This window comes from Rattus norvegicus, chromosome 5 (genome assembly GCF_036323735.1).
Source record: "Rattus norvegicus strain BN/NHsdMcwi chromosome 5, GRCr8, whole genome shotgun sequence".
Taxonomy (NCBI): domain Eukaryota; kingdom Metazoa; phylum Chordata; class Mammalia; order Rodentia; family Muridae; genus Rattus; species Rattus norvegicus.
Window position 1 is genome coordinate 120,251,121 of NC_086023.1, and position 21,207 is coordinate 120,272,327.

The 21,207-nt window shown below is 41.2% G+C and overlaps 1 protein-coding gene across 5 annotated transcripts in view; it reads left to right on the plus strand.

Moving 5' to 3' along the window:
- Positions 1 to 21,207, plus strand: part of Ube2u (ubiquitin conjugating enzyme E2 U) — a 67,766-nt gene that overhangs the window by 17,372 nt on the left and 29,187 nt on the right. For all 5 annotated transcript variants that reach the window (XM_006238443.5, XM_039111114.2, XM_063261314.1 and 2 more), the window contains one exon: positions 14,137 to 14,185. In XM_006238443.5, coding sequence (XP_006238505.1) covers positions 14,137 to 14,185 — 49 coding nt within the window. The remainder of the gene's footprint in view (positions 1 to 14,136; positions 14,186 to 21,207) is intronic.

Sequence of the window (21,207 nt, forward strand, 5' to 3'; positions counted from 1 at the left end):
AACGGGTCTCTGTGTGCATCTTCTTGCTGAGGCCACATACCACATAGCTTCTTTGCCTCTTTTTGTGTTTGAGCATCTCACGTAGGCCAGGAACTTTTCAGCAAAGCGTCTAAGTTGTTAGTTTTAACTGAAATGTTGGGTTTATATTTTCATCAAAGAAACATATTTACAGCTTTGGAAGACAAAAAGTAGAACTCAGTTTTGAGTCCTTCAGCACCTTCCAAGCCTGGAGCAGTCATTCGTGAGTGCTGCCCCCTGGAGGCAGCAACACTCAGTGAACCTAACTCTGTTTTTTCTCTTTTTTTCTTACTTTTCTTCTTCCTTCCTTCCTTCCTTTCTTCCTTCCTTTCTTCCTTCCTTTCTTCCTTCCTTCCTTTCTTTCTTTCTTTCTTTCTTTCTTCCTTCCTTTCTTTCTTTCTTCCTTCATTTTTTCCTTTCTTTCTCTTTTTTCCATTAATTTATTTATTCATTTTACATCCCAATCACTGCCCCCCTCCCAGGACCCTCCTTCCAGAGGCCCTCTCCGTCCCCCATCCCCCATCCCCTTCTCCTCTGAGGGGGATAGGGGCTGCATATCCTCCCATCATGGCTCATCAAGTCTCTGCAGGCTTAGGTGCATGATCTCCCACTGAGGCCAGGCAAGGCAGCCCAGCTGGAAGAACACATCCCACAGACAGGCGACAGCTTTAGGGACAGCTCCAGCTCTAGTTGTTCAGGACCCACAGGAAGACCAAGCTGCACATCGGCTTTATGTGTGCAGGGAGGCCTAGGTCCAGCCCAGGTATGTTCTTTGGTTGGTGGTTCAGACTCTGAGAGCCCCAAAGGTCCAAGTTAATTGACTCTGTTGGTCTTCTGTGGAGCTCCTATCTCCTTCAGGTCCTTCAATCCTTTCCCCCAATTCTTCCATAAGAGGCCCCAAGCTCCACCCACTGCTCGGCTGTGGGTCTCTGCATCTGTTTCAGGCAGGTGTTAAGTGGAGGCCCTCAGAGGACAGTTATGCTAGGCTCCTACGGAATAACAATAGCATTGATAGCGTCAGGGATTGGTGCTTGCCCATGGAATGGGTCTCAAGTTGGGCCAGTTATTGGTTGGCCATTCCTTCGGTCTCTTCACCATCTTTGTCCATGCATTTTTTTTAGACATGACAAATTTGGGGTCGAAAGTTTTGTGGGTGGGTTGGTGTCCTTATACACTGGGTCCTGCCTGGCTATAGGAGGTGGCCTCTTCAGATTTCATATCCCTGATGACAAGCATCTCAGCTTATGTCACCCACACTTCCTAGGATGGAGCCTCCCCCATCCTACGTCTCTGGCACATCCAACACAGTACCCCAACCACCGCCCCCAACACATATGCATACGTACACGTCCAGCAGCTACAGATTGCTGTTCATTCTCCTGGCCCTCTGGCCCTCTCTCTGTCTCTCCCCACACCTTTTTTGGCCCCCATTCCCCTCCCATCCCCTTCCCTCCTTCCCTCTGCCTCCTATGAATATTTTTATTACCTCCTTTAAGTAAGATTCAAGCTTCCTCCCTTGGGCCTTCCTTCTTGTTTAGCTCCTTTGGGTCTGTGGAGTGTATCATGGATATCCTGTACTTTATGGCTAATATCTACTTATCAGTGAGTACGTACCATGCATGTCTTTGGGGGTCTGGGTTACCTCACTCAGGATGATATTTTCTAGTTTGCCTGCAAAATTCATGATATCCTTGTTTTAAATAGCTGAATAGCATTCCATTGCGTAAATGAATCATACTTTCTGTATCCATTCTTTGGTTGAGGGACATATGGGTTGTTTCCAATTTCTGGCTATTACAAATAAGGCTGCCATGAACATAGTGGAGCACACCTTCTTGTGGTATGATGGAATATTTTTTGGGTATATTCCTAGGAGGAGTATAGCTGGGTCTTCAGGTAGAACTATTCCAGATTTTCTGAGAAACTGCCAGGTTGATTTCCCAATTGGCTGTACAAGTTTGTACTCCCACCAGCCACGGTGGCATATTCCCCTTTCTCTGCATCCTTGCCAGCATGTGCTTTTGCTTCAGTTTGACCATTCTGATGGGTCTAAGATGGCATCTCAGGGTCGTTTTGATTTGTATTTCCCTGATGACTAAAGACTTTGAACATTTCTTTAAGTGCTTCTCAGCCATTCCAGATTCTTCGGTTAGGAATTCTCTGTCTAGATATGTACCCCATTTGTTAAATTGAGTTATTTGGTTTGCAGACATCTAACTTCTTGAGTTCTTTTATATATTTTGGATATCAGCCCTCTGTCAGATATATGGTTAGTGAAGATCTGTTCCCAATCTGTAGGTTGCCAATTTGTCCCATTGACAATGTCCTTTTCCTTACAGAAACTTTTCAGTTTCAAGAAGTCAATTGTTGATCTTAGCACCTGAGCCATTGAATGAATTTTGTTCAGGAAATTGTCTCCTGTACTAATGAGTCCAAGGCTATTTTCCACTTCTCTTTTATTAGATTTAGTGCAGTGATTTTTATGTTGATGTCCTTGATCCACTTGGACTTGAATTTTGTGCAGAGTGATATGGATCTAGTTGCATTCTTCTACACACAGAGATCCAGTGAGACCAGCACCATTTGTTGAAGATGCTTTGCTGTTTCCATTGAAAGGTTTTGGCTTCTTTGTCAAAAATCAAGTGCCCATAGGTATGTGGGTTTATTTCTGGGCCTTCAACTTGACTCCATTTGATCAACCTGTCTGTTTCTATACCAAAACCATACAGTTTTTATTACTGTTGCTCTGTAGTATAGCTTGAGATCAGGGGTAGTGGTTCTTCAAGAAGTTCTTTTAGTATTCACAATTGTTTTAGCTATCCTGGGCTTTTTGTTTTGCCATATGAAGTTGAGATTTGCTCTTTCAAGGTCTGCAAAAATGTGTTGGAATTTTAATGGGAATTGCATTGAACCTATAGATTGCTTTTGATAAGATGGTCATTTTCACTATGTTATGATAATGAGCATGAGAGATCTTTCCATCATCTGGTATCTTTTTCAATTTCTTTCTTCCTGGACTTGAAGTTCTGGTCATACAGATCTTTCACTTGCTTGGTTAGAGTTACACCAAGATATTTTATATGATTTGTGGCTATTGTAAAAGGTGTTGTTTCCCTAATTTCTTTCTCAGCACATTTATTGTTTGTATAAAGAATGGCTACTGGTTTCTTTGAGTTAATTTTCTATCAAGTTACTTTACTGGAGGTGTTTATCAGTGAAGGAGTTCTCTAGTAGCATTTTAGGGTCTCTTATGCATATTCTCATATCATCTATGAATATTGGTACTTAGACTTCTTCCTTTCACATGTGTATGCCCTTGATCTCCTTTAGTTGTCTTATTGCTCTGGCCAGGACTTCTGGTACTGAATAGACAGGGGGAGAGAGGGCAGCCTCGTCTTGTTTTCTTCTAGTGTAGACAGCCACATTCCTGACTAGCCTTCCAGCTAGTTATTTCTGAGTTTCAATTGTTATTTATAGACTTTATCTTATGAAACACACAAAAAATTGCCTCTTATATTGCTTTTCACATCTATACTTCTTCTGCCTCATAGATTTGGTTATATTCATATAGTTTTGTCAATATTCCCAACAGTTCAGACATGATGCTATCTTTCTTTTCTTGACTCAAATAGCCCCACCTAATTTTTTTTATTTATTGTATTTAATTTATTTACTTACTTATTTGTTGTGTGAAATATTAAAAAAACAAATCCACATTAACACCAGCTAGGCACAGGCCAGCAGCCTCGGTCTGTTTCTAGCCTAGCAATCAGGCTGAGACCACATTCTTCTTAGCTAAAGCCTGTCCCATCCAAGCTCCCTCTCTGACTCAGAGCTCCGAAATCGCTCTCTCCACCCAGCTCACAAAGTCCCCTTGTCTGGCTGCTGTCATGACTGCCCGCACTCACAAATTCCCATGCCCAGCCACAGTTACCTTTCTCCAGAACCCAGTGAGTCGCTGCATGAAGGAAAACACACAATCTTAGTTCAGAATCGACAGGTAACACAATCGCTGGGCACAGAATCTAGCATCCTAATTTCCCCTACTACTCTTAGAAATCTTGCAGTGGCAGATCTGGCCATTTGAACCAACTGCCTCCGACTTCCTACATTGTGTCTGCCTTGCTCCCACAGTCCAAATGCAAGTTTTCTTTCTTCTGGGTTTCCTCTTCCTCTCCCTGACCAGGAAGTCCAGCCTCCTCACCCAGCGATTGGTTTCTTGACTTTATTAGGGGAAAATTGCACTTCACTTACTTATTTGATCATAACTCCTGCCTCCCCCCCACCACCACCACCCCACCACCCCATACACATAGCATGAAGACCAAGCTGCAGATCTGCAGTGGTTCAGTCAATGGGTTCTCAAAATGGTTCAGGTCAGTTAATTCTGTTGGTCTTCTTGTAGAGTCCTTATCCCAGTCTGGTCTCTCAGTTCCCGTCCCCACCCCCACTCCCCTTCCCCTCACCGCCCCTCCCCCACTCCCCACCCTCGACTCTTCCGAAATGGCCAACCAATGACTGGCCAACTTGAGACTCATCCCTTGGACAAGAACCAATCCTTGACACTATTAATGATATTCTGTTATGCTTATAGGCAGAAGCCTAATGTAACTGATCTACTTTTCTTCCCCCTACCTCCATAAAACTATTCTATTCTCCCACTCAACTTCCTGGTCAAAACAGACTCTAGCTTTACAATAATAACTTTTTTCTTATTTTTGTTCTTGTTAATTTCTTAAATTAGTGTGCAAAATAACGTGTTTGATTTCATCGAGGTGTCCGCAAACATACTCGCTGTTAGCCAGTTTTCAGTCGTTCTTCTCTCCCAGTAAGCTCCCCACCTCCTTCCTCTTCTGTTTCCTAAGTTCTGCATTATCCTCTCCGTTTCCCACCTTCTTTAAGAGCCCTCCCCTAGCTCACAATCTGACTTGTAGTTTTGTAACCCACAGACATACACAAAAACGTACAAGTTTTAAATTAGATTTACTTACAAGAGAAAACATACAGTTTTTCTGAATGTGCCTTAGTTTGCTTGAGCCAGTGGTTTTCAGTTGTGAACATTTTCCTTTGCAGTTACATAAGAATCCATTGTATGGATAAACCACATTTTCTTTGTTTGCCCATCTATGGATAAGCATCCCAACTGACCCCATTTCCTGACTGCTATGAGAAGCACAGCTACAGGCATGAATTCTGTGGTACATTGACTGAGAGCCTTGAGAAATGTACTCAGCCTTTTAGTGAATCTTCATACTAATTTCCACAATGGTTATCTAAGCTTATATTCCTACCGGCAATGAAGACAAAATAAGATTCAACTTCTCCAGCATCCATACCAGCAGCATCTTTCTCATCCTGACTCCTTGATGGTTATTCTGACTGCGATGAAATGGAATCTAAGAGCAGCTTGAGTGTGCATTTCCCTGAACACTAAGAAGGTGGAACATATTTTGAATACTTAGATTTCTTCTTTCCAGGGTGTCCATCCAGTTCCTTAGCTGTTCCTTGATTGGACGAGCTGATTCGGAGTGTGTAATTTTTACAATTCTTAATGGATTCTGTGTATTAACCCCCTGTCTGACACGTGGCTGGCAGTTTCTCTACAGGCTATCTCTTTACTCCAGTGATCGTTTCTTTTGACATGATTAATCTTGTGTGCTCTCATTTGTCAATTTTGAGTATCATTCTCTGTACTATTATATACTATTGTACTGTACAGAATAATTCCGTACAAATCATTGCCCGTGCCTACATCTTAACTTGTTTTATCTGTTTTTGTCTAGCAATTTCAAAGTTTCCGGTCCTACATTACAGTCTTTAATCCATTTTGATTAATTTTTGCAAGATGAGAAATGAGCTTTTTACTCTTCTTCATATGGAAATCCAGTTAATCTAGCAGCATTTGTTTAAAGGGCTGTCTTTTGTCAATATGTGATTTTGTTGGCCTTTTTAAAAAAAGTCTGGTGTCTCTGTCTGTAGAGGGTTCTTTCTGGGTCCTCTGCTCTAGTCTGTTGTTCTACTCTTCTGTTTTGCACCAGTGCCATGTTATATTTGTAACCATGGTTTTATAATATATTTTAAGATTAGCTGTTACAATGTGTCCAACATTTCTCTTTTTACAAAGGATTGCTTTAGCTATTCAGAGCCTTTGTGTTGCTATGTGAATTTTAGAATAGAGTTTTCTAGTTCTGAAGAATATCATTGGAATTTTGGCAGAAATTGACATAAATATGTAGATTATTTTCAGTGACATCTGCATTTTTCACATTATTTAAGCCTATCCGTGGTCACAGGAGATCCTTCTATTTTCCTTCAGTTTTTTGTTTTTTTTTTTTAATTTAGTGTCTTAAATTTTTTATTGTGGAGAGCTTTTATCTCCTTGGTTAGGATTTTTTCTAGTTATTTTTTTTAACCAATCACAAGTGGGTTTTTTTCCAGATTTCTTTCTCAGCAAATTCACCATTATATATACAAAGGTTACCTCTGTACTTGCACGTGAACTTCCCCTCATACATAGGGCCTTGTGTTTGGATACTTGGTCCCCAGCTGGTGGCACTTACTAAGGTTATACGACTCTTTGGAAAGTAGCTTCTCGAATGAGGAAGTACTCCACTGGGGGTGAGATCTGAGATTACATGGCCTGGCTCCTCTTCCTGTTCTCTGCTCTCTGAGTATGGTACAAAGTAATGAGCCAGCTTCCTGCTCCTTGCCTGGCATTCCCTACCTGTCGCCGTGTCTTTCCCACCATACTGAGACTTTGTTGTTCTGGAACAAACAGTGAGCTTAAACAAGCCCTTCTGTCCTTTAAACAGCAACAGAACGGATACTGATATACTGACCCAATTATTGATTTTCTAGGTGCTTGTGCTCGCCGCTGTTTTGTTAAGATCTTTCTGGCAGTGTATTTGGGTCTTTAGCCAAGATTCAAGTTGTCTGAAAACAGGGATGACGTGGCTGCTTCCCGTTGTGTTTATTCCTTTTCTTTATAGTTGTTTCACTTTATGTGTACTAATGTTTTACCTGCATGTATGTCTGTGCACAGTGTGCATGCAGTGTGACCAAGGAGTCCAAAAGAAGGTATCAGAGCTCCTGGACTGGAGTTAAACGTAGATGTGAAATACCACGTGGGTGCTGGGATTCGAACCTGAGTCTTCTGGTAGAGCAGCCAGTGTTCTTCAGCCTCCTTTTACTTTTGTTGTCTTATTGCTCCAACCTAAGAATTTGAGAACTATATTGAATAAAAATATACATGGTTATGTATGTATGTATGTATGTATGTATGTATGTATGTATGTATGTGTGTATGTATGTATGTATATGTATAAAAATATATAGGGTAGGCATCCTTGCCTCATTTCAAGTTTTAAAGAAAACTCTGTTTTCCTGTTTAATGTTGGCGATAGGTTTTTCATATAACCTTATTATGTCTGCCTTGCAGAATGACTTTGGTAGGGTGCCTTCTCTTTCTTCATCGTGAAACAGTTTGAAGAGCATTGGTATTAACTTTCACTGAAAGCCTGGTAAAACCTAGCAGTGAATTTGTCTGGACCTGGGCTTTTCCTTATTTTGCGCTGTTCTTATGTTAACTACTGCCCACACCCTTGACTGTTATAGATAAATCTTCTTGACTCAAGGTGGGTAAGTCACATGCATGTAAGAGTTTCTATTTCTTCCAGATTTCCCAGATTTATTGTAAGTGTAAATTTCCTAAATACTCCTTAATAATTCTTTTTTTATTGGAACTTGTTTTAACCCATTTTATACCTCTAATTTTATTAATTCTGATGTTCTCTTTATTTTGGTTATCTGGCTACGGATCTGTCCATCTTGCATTTATTTTTCGAAGAGCTAACTCTGTCTTTCATTCTGTGCATTATTATTTTAGTTCCCATCTCATTAATTTCTGCCCCGATCTTTAATGTTTCTCTCTATTTGATGCTTCTGGATTAGGATGTGTTGTTTCTTCAATGAGTCACTGATCCTTTGGGGAGTGGATTGTTCAGTCTCTATTTAGTTTCTCTTGCTATTGATTTTCACTTTTATTGCACTATAATTTAATAATATATGAAATTATTTTGACTGCTTTGTATTTGGTAAAGCATGGTTTGTAGACTAGAATGTGATCTACTTACGTATAGAAAGTACAGTCGGCTGTTGACAAAGAAAGAGAGGAAGTCCTGTTTTCATTGAATGAAAGTTCTGTAGCAATCTGTTAAGTCCATCTGATCAATGATACAGATTAACTCTGGGATTTCTTTGGTGATTTTAAGTTTGGATGAATCAAGGGATGAGTGCAATAGTGAAGTGGGCTGTTACTGTTGCATCAGGACCATTCTATCCACTGGTGTTTCTTATAAACCACATTGCTTGGTGAACATATATATGATTGGTTTATATTCTTGGTAGGTTGTTTCCTTTGGTAATATGTAATGCCATTCTATTTCTCTTCTGGCTCAATGCATTGTAAATCAGTTTATCTGCCATCAGAATGTCTATGCAAGGTAATTCTAGTTTTCATTTGATAGATTATTTTTTACTCTTGATTTTCAGCCTGTGGGTGTCTTCCACTAAGATGTGTTTCTTAGAGACAACAAAAGTTTGCATCTAGCTTTTTAAATCCAGTCTATGTGTCTGTATCAATGATCTGAAGAAACTTACATTTCATTTTATTATATAGAGATTTCCTAACTTCTGTAAGTTGATGATTATTTTGCTGTTTGGCTAGATTATTGCTTGTTGTTTATATTCTCTTCTGCTGCCTTATTGTGGACCGTGATGAAGTCCCTCCTAGCTCTCCTTCAGTCCATTAATGTCTTCCTGAAATGTGTTCTTTCCATCCTCTCATGATAAAGAACGCCTTTCTCATCCCTCTGTGTGTGTGTGTAAAATTCTTGTAAGTGTCTTTGGCAGTGCTGACTTAGTGGCCAGAAACTGCTTTATTTGTTCTTATCCTCAAATGTATTAATTTCTCTAGCATTTTTTAAAAGCATTGGAGGATATAGGAGCCTTGGTAGGCAATTACTGTCTAGGATTGAATTATATCATCGACAGATCTGATCCTTGGCCTTTGAGGTGTCACTCTCTTATAGTTGTTGACAATGTGCCTTTGCGTTTTATTTTTGGCATCATGAATATATGTTATGAAGTTCTTTTCTGGTCATGCCTACTGAGGATTCTACATGCTTCCTGTGTTAGAATGTGTTTTTCTTCCTCTAGTTTTGGGAAATTTCATGTTATTATTTTTTGATGATTCTCTATGCTTTCTTTATTCTTTGTATTTTGTTTTTCTCGATTTCAACGTCATTTATTATTATTGTGGGGGTATGCAGTGTCACCATGCACATGCCACTAAATGCATGTGGAGGTCAGAGATCAACTTCATGGAGTTGCATCTCTTTGTCTACCTTTATGTGGGCTCTGGGCCTCAAACCCAGGTCACCAAGCTTGTGCAGAAGTGCCTTTACCTACTGAGCATCTCTCTGGCCTGGTCTATCTCTGTATCACTGAATGCCATGATCATGCTGTCCCATCTCTAGTTGATACTTTCCTTACAAGCACAGTGTTTTATCAACCTGTCCTGATATCCTTATTCTGCTCAGTTGGGTCTATTCACGTTTTCCACTGTGGTTTTTGTTTTGGGTTTGGTTTTTGTTGTTGTTGTTTTTGTTGTTGTTGTTGTTGTTGTTGTGTGTGTTTCATTTTCAAAACTTCCCTTTTTAAAAAAAATCTCAATTTCCTTGCTGAAATTTTCTTCTATGTTGCTGACTTTTTTTTTAACTCTATGGCTGGTTTATAATCCACAAGAACACTTCATTCTCTGTTGCTGAATTTCTTTTCTGGGTCTGGACTGAATTCATCTGCTTGTTTGTATCCTCTCTCAGGCCATTGTAGTTTTACTACAAAACCTGTAAGAAGGGACCAAACTGAAGCCATTTTGAGTAAAACTTCCATTTTGAATAAGGGTCAAATAAAGTTTAAGTTCCCAAGACCTCCCTAGGTAAGTGACATCCTGCTTGACAGAGAGACACCTGTAGGTGAATAACTGGCATCCTGGTTGGCAAGTTGAGACATGAATGCTAGGCAAGTCACCCTACCACAAGTCACCTCACCAACCAATGAGAACAGGATAAATGTGCCACATAGGGAAATGTTCGCAAGAAAGTCCCTTGTTTCTAGAACCTGATTGGTGGGAAAATGTAACTGTAACTTAGCACAGATGTTTGTGATTTTCAAGCTTTAAATCTCTGTAACATTCTGTCTCTGGGTCACAGTTCAGCCTCCAAGTCTGTTCTGTGTCCCTGATCTATTAGTAGTGGCTTGATTATATAAAGTTTTGTTTTCTGCCTTGACCTGGTGTTTGAGTCATGTTGAATCTAAGCAAATTCCATAACAAAACCTTTGAAATCTTTCTTACTTCAGCATCTTTCATTTTAGGAATTGAGGAGTTAAGAACTTTTGTAGGGGCCATGTTACCTTACCTTTTCTAGTCTCTTACATTTCTGGGTCACAGTAAATGCTTCTGGATTTTGACAGTAGACATGTAATCTCTTCAATAACATGCAACTAGGAAGAGATAAACTCCTGTGCCAGCAACATCAATAGACAACATACATTTATGGTGATGTATTTATATGTGTATGTGTGCCTGTGTATGTGTATGTACACACATCGGTGTCTATGTTTGTATGTGAGGGGTGTGTGTGTGTGTGTGTGTGTGTGTGTGGTCAGCTTGATGGGATCTAGAGTTACCTCAGACATAAATCTCTAGGCATATCTATGAGATATTTTTATAGATTAGGTTAATTGACCTGCCCTGGCTGCTGGACTGAACAACAGGAAGTGGGCTAAGTACCAGCATTCCTCACTCCCTCACTGTGCTTGCATATGACCTGCCGTCTCCAGCTTCTTCCATCATGTCCTCCTTGCCACTGTGAACTATATTCTCAAACTCTGAGCCAAACCAAAGCCTGCCTTCCTTAAGCTGCTTGTGGCATGTATTTGTTCAGAAGGAGATAAGCAACTGCATAACACTCAGAGTCAATTGCAATTCACTATTATGCACCAGTGACCACAGAACCCCAAATAACAAAACTCCTGTAGCTTGTGCTATGAAGTTACAAATCAGTCGAGTGTGGAAATAATGAATGAAATTTGAGAAGGAGAAAGAGAAAATTGGTGAGAAAGGAGGTTAAGCACAGGAAGTAGAGAGAATGTGGATAATGGGAAAGAGCATTAAAGACAGGGAGAGGATTATATCGGATGCAGTGATTTGAATGAAAATGACCCTCAGAGGCTCTTCTGTCTGAATGCTTGCTCACTAGTGGGAAGAACTGTCTGTTTGAGAAGGATTAGCAGGTATGTCATTGCTGGAAGAGGCATGCATGACCTTGCTGGGGGAGGTATGTTATTGGGACTGGGTTTTGAGGTTTCAAAGGTCCATGTCAGGTCTCCTCTCCTCTCCTCTCCTCTCCTCTCCTCTCCTCTCCTCTCCTCTCCTCTCCTCTCCTCTCCTCTCCTCTCTTCTCCTCTCCTCTCCTCTCCCCTTCCCTTTCCTTCCCTTCCCTTCTCCTCTCTCTCTCTCTCTCTCTCTCTCTCTCTCTCTCTCTCTCTCTCTCTCTCTGCACCATGGTTACTGTATCACCATGTAAATTTCAGCTACTGCTCCAGTGCCATGCCTGCCTATCTGCTGCCAACCCTCCACCACAATGGTCATCAAAAACAAAACTAGATAAATGTAAGGAGAATAATAATAAAACCATCAGTGTTTAAGGACAAATTTCAATAAGTCCAAGTCAAAATACTACTAAATGTAGATGATAGGGACAGAGGAAATACAGTGGGTTAAAAGAAAAATAGGGGAAAAAACTCAGTAATGGAAAAATAAACAGAATTAGATAAATATATGAAGGGGGAAACAAAAAGGTTAAAAATATAAACAATCCAACAAATTAAACTCCTTAAGAATGTTTAAGTAAAACTAAACAGAACAGAACAAGGCTGAGAGGAGGGAGCAGCCGATTGATTATTGGGTCCTAAAAAGCTGAAGCCTGCTAGTTCTGCGCAAAGGCTGGTCAGCTGACCTTGTGAGTGTGATGGCTCCTCTACCCTGCCTCCTACTTTGAGCTCCCCCAAGAGCCTCCTAGTGCATAGGAGGTGAGTCTTTTACGACTTCACGCCTAAAAGTGTAGCTGTCCTATGCCCCTGTGACTACAGTTTGGGCAACCTTCCGTTTGCAAACATTTCTCTTTAGGAAATAAAACCCACCATTGCCCAGTACGTCCCAGTGCTGCTTTTGCTTGACAGATACTCTTAGATTTCCAGTTCTTCACATGCAATTTATCCTTCTTTCCAGGGGTTTAAAAAATATCTCCTCATTCACTATGATCATTGATTTCTTACCAATATCTGTTTGGTATGTCTTATCTTTTCCTCTCTCACCGTATATTTAACAACCCACTGAAATATCAAACTAGAACCATTCTGGTTCTAGAGAATTCTCTTTATGTGGCTTGTTTTATGATCTCTCTCCTTTCTCTTTTCTCCTCTATATCTTCTATATTTGAATGTTGGCCCTTGGAGTGGAAGTTTCTGGTTTCTTTACAGGCTCAATTGTGTCGTGCTGTTTCTCTGGAGACTGTCTTGTGAGAGCATTTTTGCTGAAACAGATACGTGGTGCTTTCTGGAAGCTGCCTGGAAAGGGGGTATTTGGTGTTTTTGCTAAAGCAGATGCTTGAAAGGACTGTGATGTTTGGAAAGAGTGTAAGTCTAACCCAACAGACAGTGGATGATGTAGTGGCATTGGTTCACCTTGCCACTCTTTGCTGGTCTTCGTTGGGCTTTGCTGACTCTGGTTTTCACCAACTGTGGCATTGCTGCACCTTGCCTTCTTCCTCGGTCATTGTTGTGACCTCATAGAGAGAAATGCACCAAAGAACTTCTGATATTCTGGTGGCTTCCTGCCACTTCTGGGGACTCAGGCAGATTGGCAATGCCCACTGGTTTCTTCTGGATCAAACTGCTGTTGCTGATTGATAAATGGTGTTTGCAAGTAGATCGAGCCACCTATCACCACTGATGCATGTGAATGGAACTGCTGATATCCTGGCAACAAAGACTGAAATCAAGCAAAAACAAACAAACAAACAAACAAACAAACAATTTCTAAACAAGTCTACATTCCCTATTGTTCTATTAACATTTCCTTTTCACTACCTCTGGTGGTTGGTGGACTAGAAGGAAGGTGTTAAAAACCCTTATTAAAGTAGGCTTTGAAAAATCTAAGCCTACAAGTCCTACTGTTTAATCTACTGATTTAAAATAGATTTTTCTCTATTAATCATGGTTTATTGGTGTAATAATGATTTCATATTCTGAGAGGCTTCTTAGGAAAATGTATTCATGTTTTTCTTATTATTTGTTTACATTGTTGGTTTCTCTGAGATCAAATGTTGGTGGTCTTTAATTGTTTGTTCATGTGATGGAGATACAATGACCAATCTTATTAAAAAGGAGTGGATGTTCTGCATCAAGCTGAACCTCGTTGATGGCTTTGCTGTAGTGAGAACCTTCCTGGCCATGAGAAATAATAGCCTAGGGTTATAGCCCAGGAGATGGATTCTGGGATCCAGACAAGGGGAGGTCAGGAGTCTTACTATTTGAGGTGACTTTTTACTTATTTCCTGATTTTCAGTCCTCCACACCCCTGTGTTCTTCAGCCCCGAGTGTCCCTGACTCAGGCATCCTCCCTCCTCTCTGGGTGAGGATGGTTAAGTGCAAGCCCATACTCTGCCTCTGGTCCTTCCTCTGAGAGTTACCTGACACCCATGGTTTCTGAGTTTCTTCCCAAGTTCTGGAGTACGGCCCTGCTTGCTATCTATTGACCTTTCCTCTCTCTGCATTTAGGTTTCAGACTTCCAGGACCTACCAGGAGAGTTGCCCTTTGACCTCTGCTTTCCATCTTGATTTTTTTTGGGGGGGCACTTTTCTTTTATTTCCTCGATATTTTGCACTATAACTTTATCCCTTTGCTGGAATTTATTGAGGTTCTGGAAGAATGCATAGAGTAACACCTATTCAGACTGCAAGTCACCAGAGTTCTTTTCTCTTTTCTCCTTGCAGAAACAGAGGGCAGCCTGGTGTTGGCTGAAAAGCCACAGGAACACATCAGGTATGGTTTTCTTGATAGATAGCTCTGTCAGTTCTCAACCCAAACCAATACTAAATGATACTGCTCTTATGGTTTATAATGAAGACTTTTTAAAAGATTTATGTTTATCTTATTTATGTGTATGTGGGTGTCTGTAGAGGACAAAAGAGAGCACCAGATCCTCTGAGTCTGTGGTTTCAGGGGATTGAGTCAACTAATGTGGCTTCTGGGAAGTGAATTCTTAGTCTTTGCCAGACCAGCAAGTGCTCGTAACTGCTGAGCCTTCTCCCCAGCCCCACATGTTACATCTTTTAATTTAGAAAGGGAATTATTTGTTTCTCTTATAATAAATGTTTTTAGGAAGAATGTGGTAAATTGTTGAGCTCTTTCTATTAAATCTAACTTCAATGTATCTGTAATGAACTGGTCTATTTTTATTTGTATTTTTTAATGGAAATGTGCTGTTGATAAACCATTATAGATCACAAAAACCAAGTGTTTTAGGAGAACATAAAGTTAACTGTATTTAAGAAAACTAAATCAAGACCAGAGCCACTGTACCTTGTCTGCTGTCATCTGTCTGTCTGCCATTCTTTTTATAAGTTTTACATTTTGATTCTTAATCCTGTATACATGGGAGATGAGGAGCATATGAACATAGAGAGACCAGAAGAGGGTGTCAGATCCCTGTCCTCATTGGGGAATTGTAAGAGATTATGAGCTTTGCAGTGGTTTCTTGTTGGAAACCAACGCTGGTCCTCTGGAACAGCAGCAAGCCCTCTTGAGTTCTGAGACATTTCTCCAGCCCCCAGAGTACCTCTTAAGGGATAGCCTGGTGTTAGGTTGGCTTTGAGGGTCTCCTAAAATGTACATACTTGGTAAAAAAAATGTTCCAGCCCTTACTTTCTTGAACCCTAAACTTAAAGCCAATTAGCTAGTGTAGAAGTTGTCGAGCTTGATGTAGCCCAGGTTTCCTTGACTGGCAATTGTAGAAAAGGTAAGCAAACTTGAGCCACTTAAGAAGTTTCTGTTTATGACACTGTCCTGAAAACATGCAGGAAGATGGTGTATAGTCTAGAGAGCGGTCTGCTTGGCTGGGGCTCTGTGAAGGTGTTACTGTCTACTCAGCATGTCCTGAGCCTAGAGCCCCTTCCTCATCCTGTGGTTCAAGTATTTGCAGTATCCATCACAGAGTGCCAGCATTGACCAGCAAGTCCAGAGGACCTGGTCAGAAGGTTGGTTCTGATTTGGTTTCAGCAGTTCCTCTGAACCTAGGCAAGGATAAATGACCCAGAATCAGGTCTGGTTTACCAAGCTTGCTTTGTGCAACCCTGAATTCTCTAGAGAAGCCTTCAGATAGGACGCCCCTGGGATTTGAGAGTCAGAACTTCAGCAATAGTTTATGTTTATGGTATATATCGAATTAGATTGGTTGTGTGAGTTCCAGTGTTGTTCCTGATATGCTGAGTTCAATTGTCTCTTCTCTCTTTGGGTCACTAATTCTTTATTGGTGTTTGTCTGTTCAGATGATGATGATGATGGTGGAGGTGGTAATGGTGGTGATGGTGATGATGATGGTGTGTGTGTATGTGTGAGAGAGAGATGAGAGAGAGAGAGAGAGAGAGAGAGAGAGAGAGAGAGAGAGAGACATGCCATTCATTTGGAGTTAAGAAGGCAACTTTTGGAAGTCACTTCTCTCCTACCTTGATGAGACAGGGTTTAGGATCTCTTGTTTCTGCTGCTGAATGGTGTACTCAGGAAAGCTGACACACGACCTTCAGGGAAATTCTTCTGTCTGCTTCTCATTTGTCTTTAAGAGGGCCAGGGTCACAGATGCATATTACCCCCCTTCTCCCAGGATCCCCAGGGGTTAATCTCAGGTCCACTGAGCCACTATGCTGTGCCCTACGTTTTAGTCTGAAATAAGGCATCACAATGAGGTCTTGAAGAGGTTATTCAAAGAGATACACTGCTCTTAGCATTATACCATCCAATCCACTGGCTTGGAGATTTGCATTAACTTCATGAGCAGGAAGAAAAGTGTATGCATAGAAATGTATTCCCGAGGTTAAGCCTCTGAATACGAAAGGCAAGAGAAAACTCAAGCAGAGTATCATCAACTGCGGGCAATGTGGCACTGGTGGGGGTCTGTCGATGTTGAACTAGGGGTGTAAGGGCAGAGTTTACCTGTGAGCCCCTTGCCCAAAGGAGATGCTTCCCGAAGTGCAGGAGACTGTTGTTTATGGAAGATAGCAAGCCACGTGGTACAAGCCCCTAAATAAGTTTGTTTGACCCACAGCATGGGATATGATTGATCACATATGAGCAAGGAGGAAAGACTGTGGCCTTAGGATTTTGCCTTTTTAAGCCTCTGCAGGCTATGACTCACCACTAGTTTCTGGAACCTCAGAATGAACCCAACCAGAGTCCATCATCCTGGCCAGTATTGAATTAAAGTTTGTTTCAAATTTAGCTCAAAAACCGTGGGATTGGGCCTTCTCTCAAGAATCTCAGGTTTAACAAGGTTTCTGTTGCTGTTGAACTTGCACAGTCAGCGGGAGTTTTCCCATATTGTCTAGAACACCACTGACCAGTTGCTTGGCAGGCTTTTCCACCCACGGAAGGACAGGTACTTTATCTGTATCTTTAAAACTCATTCTCTGAACATACAATCCTATAGCAGGCACTGTACCCCAATGTTAGGGACACACCCTTCCAATACGTGATCCCTAAACTCATGAGCCTTGTATTCTAGAATGCAGAGCTCTTTTGCAAGAGAGACACCAGGGACAAGTACAGTGAAGAAACATCTTCCACCAGATGCCCAAGGCCACAGGGCAAATACTAGTAGTGTAGCTAAGAAGGAATTTGAAGAATGCTAAGGTCAGAGTGAGTTCTACTTAAATGTTTCACTTTGAGCAGAGGCTTCTTCCCCCACAGCCTTTTCTTTTCTTTCCTTTTCTTTCCTTTCTAGCTTCCTTTAGAATTCTGGATTTGTTTTGTTTTGTTTTTTGTTTTCTGTCTTTTTGAACCAAGTCCCTATACCCACATTGTGTACACGCAGTTTGGTGTCTTGTTGAGTTGTGACTATTTATTGTTGAGTTGCATTGATACAATACAATAAGCACAATGGCAGATTTTAGTCCAAGGCAATTTTGAGGAGAAATACCTTCCTTGACAGGACATAGAAAAGAACATATAGAACCCAGACTCAAGGTCTCTTTGGTTTGCTTGCTTGTTTGTTTGTTTGTTTTTGTTTTTTGAGGCAGGATTTTTCTATATAGCCCTGGCTATCCTGGAACTCACTTTGTAGACCAGGCTAGCTTCAAACTCACAGAGATCCACCTGCCTCTGCCTCCCATCAAAGCAGAACAGGAACTTCCCTATGGACTGGGGGACAGGGCTTTCTTTACAGAGAGTGATGCAAAATAACCTATGTCCCACCAACCATTAACCACAGTAGTCCCTGCTCATCCACAGGTAGAGTGAATTCCTATATATACATATACATATACATATACACATACACATACACATACACATACACACACACACATACACATACACATACACACACACATACACATACACATACACACACACATACACATACACATACACACACATACACATACACATACACACACATACACATATGTTGTAAAATATAAAAAATAAAAAAAGTTGGGAGACACCACAGCGGCCCAGTGTCTCCTGCCACCCCACACTTTCCTACACTCAGAGCGTCACATAAAAGAACACACAACACAATAATCTTTGACTCAATTGGTAAGATATAATTGCCCACCTAAACATACAAAGCCCGGTACCATCCATCCTTTAAGAACATTAATAACAACTTTTAAATACCCAGAGTAGAATCTTAACATCACCTGCCATGGCTTCTCGCCCTCTCTCTCCTGTCTCTTCTCCTCTCCATTCCAGTCTCCTCCTCTTCCTTCAAACTTCTCTCCCACCCATCCTTCCTTCTCCTCCAATGACAGGCCTCCTTCTATCCTGTACCTGCCCCTCACCTGTATTTTACAAATTCAATGGGGAGAAGGTTCTGGTGAAGTCACCTGATTCCTGAGCACGTGACTAGGCAGCTGTACTTAGGGCAGTGGAATTAGCATCAAAATACAGATAACTCCAGGGCAAACCACAACACATACACATACACATACACATACACATACACATACACATACACATACACATACACATACACATACACATACACATACACATACACATACACATACACATACACATACACATACAAGTATACAATTTCTCCTATACACCTGTTTTAGTCACTTGTCTTGTTGCTGTAACAATACACCTCACAAGAACAACTTAAGGAAGAAAGGTTTATTTTAGCTCACAGTCTGAAAGTAGAGACGTAATGGTCATGGTGGCTGCTGGTGGCATTGCTGACAAGAAGAGAGAGCAATGTGTTGCTGCCTGGTTCTCTTTTTCCTTTTAAAAGATGTTTTTGGACACAGGACTAGGGAGATGATGGCTCAGCAGTTTAGAGTACGTGTTGCTCTTGTCAGAGGACCTGGTACCATTTCAAGCACCTACATGGTAGCCCTCAGCCATCTCTAACTCCAGTTCCAGGGGATACAATGCCTTCTTCTGACTTCTGGAGACATAAAGCACACACATGGTATACAGTACACGAATGCAGGCAAAACCCTCATATTTGTAAAGTTAAATAAATAACCCTAAAAAATAAGTAATCTGAAACATAACAATTCTGACAACATACTGTAATAAAGTACTGTGAATGTAGTATCTGTGTCTTGAACTATTTTATTGACATTTCCAATAAAACACAGATTAACTCTCACTCTCCCTGTCATGATGGGAGTTGACAGATGTCTAAGAGAAAAGATGAAATGAGGTGAGTTTTCCAGGCGTCATGACATAGATTAACACTACAGCAGTCTGTCTGATGGTCTAAATGGCTATTGGGTGATAGATGGGCAGGAAGCGCATAGAGAGTGGATACACTGGATGAGAAGCTAAGTCTCCTTCCAGCTGATAGAGTAAAACAGCACAAGATTCATCCTGATGCTTAAACTGTGAGCAATTTAAAACTTAGGAAATGTTTTTGTTTTCCTGGAATTTTCCATTTAACATGTTTGTGCCATAGATAACTGCAGGTGACTAAAGTACAGAGAGCTAAACTGTGGCTAAGGAGGGAGGGGACTACACAGTATTTTCTCACCGACAGCCTGAGTATGTCCATGGTTAAACCTAAGTAAGTACAGAGAGAACTTGAGGACTGGAAGTGAATACAGATAGCAAAGACTCTGGGGACAGTAGGAATATCTTAAGATAAACTACATTTCTATATACTTACAACTAACTGAATAGAAAAAAAGTCGTCGAGACAACTCACCATCTGCTTGTCTTAATGTCCCCAGTGCTGAGTTTATAGGGATGTGCCACCAGCAAGAGAAAAAGAGTATCCCAATGTAACAAAAGATATGACACCTATACCGAGATCTTCAAAATATTTCTGAGATAAAACTTGGAAGACACAAGGAGGAGAAACAGCCAGTACTTGTTGCTTGAAAGACTCCATATTATATATGACAGGTGGTTTTACCCCCAGAGCCTTACAAACTACTTCTAACACTTTCCTAGGAGTGTTGAAGGGCGAGAATAGCAAGACAGGCAAGAAAGCAAACTTGGCTGACCTGATTGTATGCAAATGCATGCATGCTCATGTTGATATGCATGTGTGTGTGGGTATGTGTGCGTGCGTGTGTGTCTGTATGTGTGTGTGTGTGTGTGTGTGTGTGTGTGTGTGTGTGTGCATTGCTCTATCACTCTCTGTCTTATCACCTGGAGCCAAGGTCTCTCACTCAACCTGGGGCTTGCCACTTTTTGACTTGGCTAGCTAGCATGGAAGCCCTTGCCAGTATACTGTCTTAGACCCAAAACCATGTTGGGACTACAGTGCAAACAGCCATGCCAAGTTTTTACATCGATGCTAGGAACCGAACTCCATCCGGTCCTTGCATTTGTGTGGCTAATGTCCTTACATACAGAGCCATCACTCCAGTCCTGGTTCAATCTTTGTGGCTCCTGTTCCTATTCCTGAAATAAATGCCCTGGTCAGACAGTCTGAGCTCTCAACACTGCTCTCATTTAGAGCTGGGTCTCCACATGTGGGGAAGGCCATGAGAGGAGCTGAGGAGGCCAACCCCTGGGCATCCCCCATGGCAGCCATTATTTACAATTGTTTGATTTGACCCAGACTTTGATGAGTAAGAATATGGAATGAAGGAAAAGGACAGTGATCTCTAACTAGAAAAATTTCCAAGGAAACAGAAGTGCAATGATATAGGATATTCAAGGTTTACAGGAACTCCCACAAGATGGGAGCTCTAAGAGAGCAACTGAGACACTGTGAGAAGGAAGAACTGGGCGTGGCCAGCTGATGAAGAACCTTAGTTTTGTTTGAAAGTGTTGAGACTTCATCCTCTAGAACTATCAAATGTCACTTCGCAACAGAGGCATCACTCTTCCTGGCCTTAAGAGTAGAAGGTAGGAAAACAGTTTGCAGCCTGTGAGAAGCCATGAGACACACACTGTGGGAAGTCAACTGAGAATACCAGTGATTCTGCAGGATAACGATGTGCTAAACTTGGCTGTTTTCAAGTGTGATCTCACTGAATACCTATGACAACCTCTTGAGAAAAGCCCCCTCTCTTTTAGGGACAAGTATGGGAAGGTGACATAACTCACCCCATCCCACAGCCTATAACTAAGTGTGCCAGAGAGTTCACTCCAGTAATCCCAGACCCTGCAGTCTTAACCATGATGCTAAGAACTAGTTGGTGATACAGGGGAAGTTTTCAACCGAAGTCCAAGATGGACATTACTTTCACAAAAGAGCATCACTCTTAATTTCTTCTTGTAGGCAGTGAGCCCACCTTTTCCCAACACTGGCTCCCTTTAAGCTGCTGTCCGTTCTTCCTCTTCTAAACATTGTTTTGAAGATTGGTTTCCTTAATGGCTTCATCTGT